Source organism: Pistacia vera, unplaced genomic scaffold (assembly GCF_008641045.1).
Source record: "Pistacia vera cultivar Batoury unplaced genomic scaffold, PisVer_v2 Contig34, whole genome shotgun sequence".
Classification (NCBI taxonomy): Eukaryota; Viridiplantae; Streptophyta; class Magnoliopsida; order Sapindales; family Anacardiaceae; genus Pistacia; species Pistacia vera.
In genome coordinates this window covers 831,958-840,214 of record NW_022196157.1, presented here as the reverse complement: position 1 = coordinate 840,214, position 8,257 = coordinate 831,958, and the positions used below count along the sequence as shown (strand labels likewise).

At 27.4% G+C, this 8,257-nt stretch overlaps 1 protein-coding gene across 1 annotated transcript; it reads left to right on the top strand.

Moving 5' to 3' along the window:
- LOC116138267 (receptor-like protein 9b) lies at positions 1-8,026 on the top strand. The gene is made up of 9 exons (XM_031423974.1): positions 1-364; positions 435-518; positions 703-846; positions 1,995-2,069; positions 2,277-2,429; positions 2,563-2,709; positions 4,153-4,299; positions 5,675-5,821; positions 7,875-8,026. The coding sequence occupies exons 1-9, from the start codon at positions 1-3 to the stop codon at positions 8,024-8,026; spliced, it is 1,413 nt and encodes a 470-aa protein (XP_031279834.1).
- Positions 8,027-8,257: the final 231 nt, after the last annotated feature.

Here is an 8,257-nt window from a genome sequence, read left to right as displayed (position 1 = left end):
ATGGTGTTAAAACGTGTGAGGGTGTGGCTGATGTTGATTTCGATGTTTATTTCTTTACAAGGATGGAGGATGGAGGGGTGTTTGAAGCAAGAAAGAACTGCTCTCTTGCAACTTAAACATTTCTTCAATAATCCTAACCGTCTTCAAGATTGGGTTGAGGGACAAGGAAATTCAGACTGCTGTTACTGGAAAAGTGTTTATTGCAGTTTCACAACGGGCAGAGTGATCTTTCTTGATCTTGGCTCTGTAAGAAATCAGGAATTAGGGGAGTGGTATCTAAATGTTTCTTTATTTTCTCCCTTCCAAGAAATGGAGAAACTTAATTTAAGTTACAATCTTATAGCCGGTTGCGTTGAGAATGAAGGTTTTTCCATCCTCACTTTAAATAATGAAATTTTACTTCCATGTCTTTATTAACAAGAATTGCTTTGTAGGTTTTGAAAGATTATCACACTTGAAAAATTTCGTGGATCTTGACCTTAGTTACAATATGTTGAATGACAGTCGCATTTTACCAGGTTTGAGCGAACATTCATCTCTCAAGCATTTAAGTTTGGCTTATAATCAGTTTAGAGATTTAAACCATTTTAATGGTGATGTTCTTTTAAATGACATAACTTTTATTATCACTTTCATATTTAGATTGATACACAAAATTATGTATGGTTATTATTATTACTATTATTATTGGATTGATTTCAGTTTCAAGGTTAAGTAACTTGGAGCATTTGAGCTTAAGCGGTAACATGTTCAATAATAGCATATTATCATATGTGGCTACTCTCTCATCATTAGAAGGACTAAATTTGACTGACATCGGATTGAAAGGCACTGTTGATCTTCAAGGTAAGCTTGCTTCTCATCTTTAATTTCTCTCATGGTTTCAGAAACTTCAGTTTACTCTGTCCAAACATCTTATTCATTTTCTAAGGGTTTTAGGTGACTTTTTAATTAAACTTAAGGGTGGGAAAAAAAGACCGAAAACTGAACTGAACCAAAAAACCAAACCGAAAATTTGGTTTTTTTGAAAATTGATTTGGTTTTTGGTTTGAAAAAATCGTAAACCGATTATTTGGTTTACAAGTTTTTTTAAACCGGTTAACAGAATAAAAAAATAAAAACCCTACATATAATTATACTTAACTTCCTAGAGCCCACTGCCACGGCCACTTTTCTCTTTCATCTTCTTCTCCTCCATATCTTCTTTTCACTTTCTTTTTCTTTTTCTCCATCTCTTCTCCTTGGGTTTTCTCTTTCTTTTTCGTCTTTTTCTCTATCTCTTCTCCTTCAGGTTTATCTTTCTTTTCCATCTTACCTTCTCTTCCTTTTCTTCTCTTCCATTTTTCTCTTTCTTTTTCATCTTTTTTTTCTAATCTTTAAGTTTATTTGAATTTGTGAAGATGTAAGAAATTTGGATGGCTTAATTTGACTTCTTCGGTGAAGAATAATAGTATGGGTACTAGGTAGTTTATCACTTTCGGCCTTTTAGGTGTATTTAAGATTTTATTATTTATATCAAAACTTGTAGGTGTATATTTAAATTTCTCCTACATTTGGCTAGAATTTGACTGTAAGAGTTCTGGTGGCCAGTGGCCAAACTTTCTCAGTTGACAGTCATTATAATTTTAAAAACCAGTTAACAGGTGAACCAAACCGTATATTTGGTTCGGTTCATAACCGATTCGGTTTCGGTTCAAGTTTTTACATGAATCGTAAAATCGGTTCTTTTTATAAACTACCCTATCTAGTTCGGTTAACCGGAATTTCCCACCCCTGATTAAACTCTTTGACCAACACAAAGAAGGTAGAGTAATTGAGCAGAAATGAGATTTGCCAAAAGACATAAAACTTATATTCTTTTAGAAAGACAATATTGAAGCCTATGGGTGTCTACAAGTAATTAATGTTGGCTTAAGGAAAGTTGTTAATTGAATTAAAGTCTTCTTAAATACTTTTTGATTAGTTTTAACTCACTCTATTTTAACTCTTGCCAGAATTGGACTCTTTGAGCAACTTAAAGGAGTTGAACATGGGCGGAAATGAGATTAAAAAAATTGTAATCTCCAAAGGTACTTATTGATGATTTATAATATAGTAAATTTACATTTCTCATCGTTTACCAACATTGCTCTGCTTTATGAGAAGCACAATAGCACACATGTGCTATATTTATCTAAAGAGGACATTTCAACTTTTAGAGTTGTAGTTTTATTCTAATTTTCAATCTGAGAAAGCATTGAAAATATTTGTGTTTGAATATTTTCACAAACACACAGGTGAAACAAGTTTGAGGAATTTGAATAGGCTTTATCTAAGCAATATGAGTATTAGTGATGGAAGGAGTCTTTTACAGACATTGAGCTTATTCCCATCCCTAGAGCATGTTGAATTCTCCTATAACAACTTTAGTGAAGCAGTTAATACTTATGGTAAGTTACAATAATATTGAAAGTAAGTACATTGATACTACCTAACAAAAAAGGAAAAAAAACAAACTTTCCTTTAAACTATTGTCATAATTACACAATAACTTTGCTAAAATTTGTTTTACCTTTTCAACAGGGTTGCATAATTTTACCAATGTTGAACATTTCAGCATCTATGATTCTACTCTCCATATAAGGTTTCTTCGAAGCATTGGAGCATTTACGTCACTTGACATTTTGAATATGAATGATTGTGAAGTCACTGGCGTATTAACTCATCAAGGTAAATTATATGGAGGTTTTTCAAATCTTGTACTTCATTTCAATAGACCATGTTTAATTTATTATTGCTTAAAAAGGACCAAGAAAACTGAAAAAGTGGAATTAGAAGTCTAGTCTAATGCATCATTTCAATAGACAAATTTTAGGATTCATTCAATATTATTTATAAATTGCACAAAAAAATGAAAAAAAAAATTGAATATTTTTTTTTATTAAAGGATTTGGTGAGAAGTGATTCGTAGTATGAATTGAAAATTGATTTATAGATTATTAAATCATTTATTCTATGAAACACAAACCGTGTATTAATTAAAGTTATTTTTTAGTCAAACCTTCTTTCTATTTAAATGTACATTTTATTGTTTCTCTTGAATTCACACTTATTAAACTAAAAACAACTTTATTTCTCTTTTTACTTTATTAATGCAGTTTTATTTTGTCAACATCAATATTATTATTTTTTTTTATTTATGATTTTATTTAACCCTGCTGAAATTTTCTTTCCAGTTTAACCCCTATACCATATTGATTGTTCTTTTCAATGTTTTTCAATTTAGAATATTAAAATATTTGGTGTAAATTATTGAACAATATTTTCAAGATAATGTGATCTATGCTAGTAGGAAAGGAGATTATTAATTTAGGATCACTTATTATAAAAACAACTTGAAAAAGATCACAAGGTATAAAACTCTATTTACAGGCTCACTTAACTAAATTCAGTTAAAATAAACTTGCTTCAAAGGCATTTTGAAATTTCAACATTTTGACTATAAGTAACCGTTAAATATTATATGGCCAATAAAAATATGTTGTGTAGAAAATGAAATATTAAAATATTAAAAAACTGAGAATATTTGAAAAAATTAAAAAAAAAAAAAAAAAAAACTAAAATGATAAAAAGTCTAGGCCAGCAGCGCCCAACAGCAGGCCAGGCTATTGTTCTTGGCGGCCATTTCTCCACACTTCTCTTCACTCAAAAGTCATCTCTCTACTCTTTACGCCCACCATAACCCTCTCTATCTCTCTCAATTAATTCCGACTTTAGTCATGGCTAAGGACATTAAAGTAGGTAGGTGTAGCGACTTCCATTCAAAATACTATAAAAAATTAATTCTTTTCTTTTTTGAATTTTTTTATTTTATTTTCTACCTCTTTTAAAATATTTTATTTATTTTAAAGTTATTATTAATTTATGGCAAAATAAGAGTGACCTTTCTTGTCAAGGTTAATTAGTTTTTTTATGGTTTTATATATCACTAAGTTTTAATAAGGGTATTACAATAAATGTCATTAAAACGGTTAATTTTAACATAATTTACTCAATTTAGGTGTTAAGTACCCTTTTTAATCAAGTTTTATAACTTAAGGTCTTTTCCTTACTGTTTTTTAAATAATTGGGCCTAAATTGATAATCTTCCTAGTAACTTTTGTGCTTTTGTAGAGTTACCTTCGTTCAAGAATTTGACAACTTTAGAGATCCATGACACTGTTTTTCACAACAACTTTCTTCAAATATTGGGGGCCATGACTTCTCTTCAGTCTATTGTAATTGATATTATTGACCTCAATAACACTCTACTTGACCAAGGTTAGTAACTTTTCTTCTCCTTACAAGTAAAATTTATAATTTATAATTGGAAATTAAAAATGTTATGTGCAAAAATAAACATTATTACCAAAAAATATAAATAGAAAAAGTAACAAACCTCCCATAAGAAGTAGACATCTAATTAATGAGGGTCAAAGTTCAAAATTTTTCTTGCTAACTTAAAAATATAATCTGAGTACATATTATAAAAGGAAAAAGAAATTTAGAAATAATAATCTTGGACTAGCTAAATTAAACCATATTTGGAATCAACTGCTTGTTACTCATGCATGAACTTAATTAATAAATGAAATTGGTTCTATCAGCCTATCAAATGCACACATTATAATCTTCGCAAGATTATACTTTTTGAATAAATTAAGACATTTCTTATTTATGGCTTGTGTCTAAATTTAAAATAGAAAACTTTTAGATATTAATTTTGAATAATGTTACTTATATAAACAAATTATTTATACAATTTTCCATATACATTAATATATTGTTTAATATAATTCATTAATTATTTGATTATAACTTTAAAAATAACATTTATATTATTATTTATAATATTAATAATGATCACAATTTCTAATTTAGAATATTAGTTAATTGGTTTGGGACATTCAATTAATCTTGTGCAAAAAAGTCTAATAAGCACCAAGAAAAAACATAAAAAAAAAAAAAAAAAAAAAAAAAAAGTGATAAAAGTCTGTGTAGAAAATGAAATATTAAAATATTAAAAAACTGAGAATATTTGAAAAAATTAAAAAAAAAAACTAAAATGATAAAAGTCTAGGCCAGCAGCGGCCAACAGCAGGCCAGGCTATTGTTGTTGGCCGCCATTTCTCCACACTTCTCTTCACTCAAAAGTCATCTCTCTACTCTTTACCCCTACCATAACCCCCAGTATCTCTCTCAATTAATTCCGACTTTAGTCATGGCTAAGGACATTAAAGTAGGTAGGTGTAGCGACTTCTGTGCAAAATACTATAAAAAATTAATTCTTTTCTTTTTGAATTTTTTATTTATTTTCAACCTCTTTTAAAATATTTTTGTTTGTTTTTTTATAAAAAAACTATTATAATTTTTTTAGAGGAAAAGAAAAATATTATTTTACAATTATTATTAATTTATGGCAAAATAAGAGTATCCATTCTTGTTAGAGTATGTTAGTCTTTTAATGTTTTTATATGTCGCTAAGTTTTAATAAGGGTATTAAAGTAAAGGTCACTAAAATAGTTAATTTTAACAGAATTTAAGTTTTAAGTGCCCTTTTTAATCAAGTTTTATAATTTAAGGTTTTTTCCTTATTGTTTTTTAAATAAGTGGTTATAAATTGATAATCTTCCTAATAACTTTTGTGCTTTTGTAGAGTTACCTTTGTTCAAGAATTTGATAGCTTTAAATATCCATGGCACTGTTTTTCATAACAACTTTCTTCAAATGATTGGGGCTATGACTTCCCTTGAGTATATTTACATTACAAGTAGTGACATCAGCGAGACTCTACTTGACCAAGGTTAGTAACTTTTCCCTCATCCTGCAAGTTAAATTAATTTTATGTATTTTTAAGTAGTATTAAAATAATTTTGGAATCTTTTTATCAAATAAATGCTAAATTAAAAAATTATAAATACATCTTTAAGAGTATATAGTATATTGTATACGCACTATATAAGAAATTTTAAAAGTGAAACTAAATATTTGTTTTTCAATTATAAACTTGAAGGTCAATATTAAGAAAACCAATTGTAAATCAAAAGGCTAGAATTTGTTTATAATATTAATTCAGACTAATCAATTGTTAAATGTTTTTTATGTGTAGTGTTGGGTAACTATTATTTAGTATAAAAAATTTGAATCAAGAATTTAAGGTTATTATAGCCTATCCTATATTCATAATAATATAAATTTATTATATATAGAATATTAGATCTTTAGTTGGAGGCATTCTATTGGTTTAAATTAAGGTTTCTCATGGGCAACTATCTGATTAATTTTGGGATAATAAATTAAATTAAATGTTAGTAATTAACAATGAGGTGCACCGATTTGGGTTTACACCCCATTTATCTTCTTTTAACCTCTTTTTCTTCTTCTTCTTTTATTTATTTTTTATTATTATTATTTTAATATGATGTTTGATAGATATGCCGGCTTTTCAATATTGAATGTTTTTTTTCAATGTTTTTCAATTTTCGAATATTAAAATAATTAGTGTAGATTATTGAACAATATTTTTAAGGTGATGTGATCTATGCTTGTAGGAAAAGAGATTATCCTTTCTCCTATACCAAATGTTCTTTTCAATATTTTAAATATGAAAATAATTTTTTTTAGAGGAAAAGAAAAATATTATTTTATAGTTATTATTAATTAATGGAAAAGTAAGAGTATCCTTTTTTTGTTAAGAGTTATGTTAGTCTTTTTATGTTTTTTGAAGTCATTAAATTTTAATGATGGTATTATAGTAAATGTCATTAAAACGGTTAATTTTAACAATCTTTAGGTGTTAAGTGGCCTTTTTAATCAAGTTTTCCTTATTGATTTTTAAATAAGTGGTCCTAAATTCATAATCTTCTTAGTTACTTTTTATATTTAAGATTTTATTTAACCCTGCTGATTTTTTTTCCAGTTTAGCCCTTATACCACATTGAATGTTCTTTTAAATGTTTTTCAATTTAGAATATTAAAATATTTGGTGTAGATTATTGAACAATATTTTCAAGATGATGTGATCTATGCTAGTAGGAAAGGAGATTATTAATTTAGGATCACTTATTTTAAAAACAAAAAGAAAAAGATCACAAGGTATAAAAGTCTATTTACAGGCTCACTTAACTAAATTCAGTTAAAATAAACTTGCTTCAAGGGCATTTTGAAATTTCAACATTTTGACTATAAGTAACCGTTAAATATTATATGGCCAATAAAAATATGTTGTGTAGAAAATGAAATATTAAAATATTAAAAAACTGAGAATATTTGAAAAAATTAAAAAAAAAAAAAAAAAAAACTAAAATGATAAAAAGTCTAGGCCAGCAGCGCCCAACAGCAGGCCAGGCTATTGTTCTTGGCGGCCATTTCTCCACACTTCTCTTCACTCAAAAGTCATCTCTCTACTCTTTACGCCCACCATAACCCTCTCTATCTCTCTCAATTAATTCCGACTTTAGTCATGGCTAAGGACATTAAAGTAGGTAGGTGTAGCGACTTCCATTCAAAATACTATAAAAAATTAATTCTTTTCTTTTTTGAATTTTTTTATTTTATTTTCTACCTCTTTTAAAATATTTTATTTATTTTAAAGTTATTATTAATTTATGGCAAAATAAGAGTGACCTTTCTTGTCAAGGTTAATTAGTTTTTTTATGGTTTTATATATCACTAAGTTTTAATAAGGGTATTACAATAAATGTCATTAAAACGGTTAATTTTAACATAATTTACTCAATTTAGGTGTTAAGTACCCTTTTTAATCAAGTTTTATAACTTAAGGTCTTTTCCTTACTGTTTTTTAAATAATTGGGCCTAAATTGATAATCTTCCTAGTAACTTTTGTGCTTTTGTAGAGTTACCTTCGTTCAAGAATTTGACAACTTTAGAGATCCATGACACTGTTTTTCACAACAACTTTCTTCAAATATTGGGGGCCATGACTTCTCTTCAGTCTATTGTAATTGATATTATTGACCTCAATAACACTCTACTTGACCAAGGTTAGTAACTTTTCTTCTCCTTACAAGTAAAATTTATAATTTATAATTGGAAATTAAAAATGTTATGTGCAAAAATAAACATTATTACCAAAAAATATAAATAGAAAAAGTAACAAACCTCCCATAAGAAGTAGACATCTAATTAATGAGGGTCAAAGTTCAAAATTTTTCTTGCTAACTTAAAAATATAATCTGAGTACATATTATAAAAGGAAAAAGAAATTTAGAAATAATAA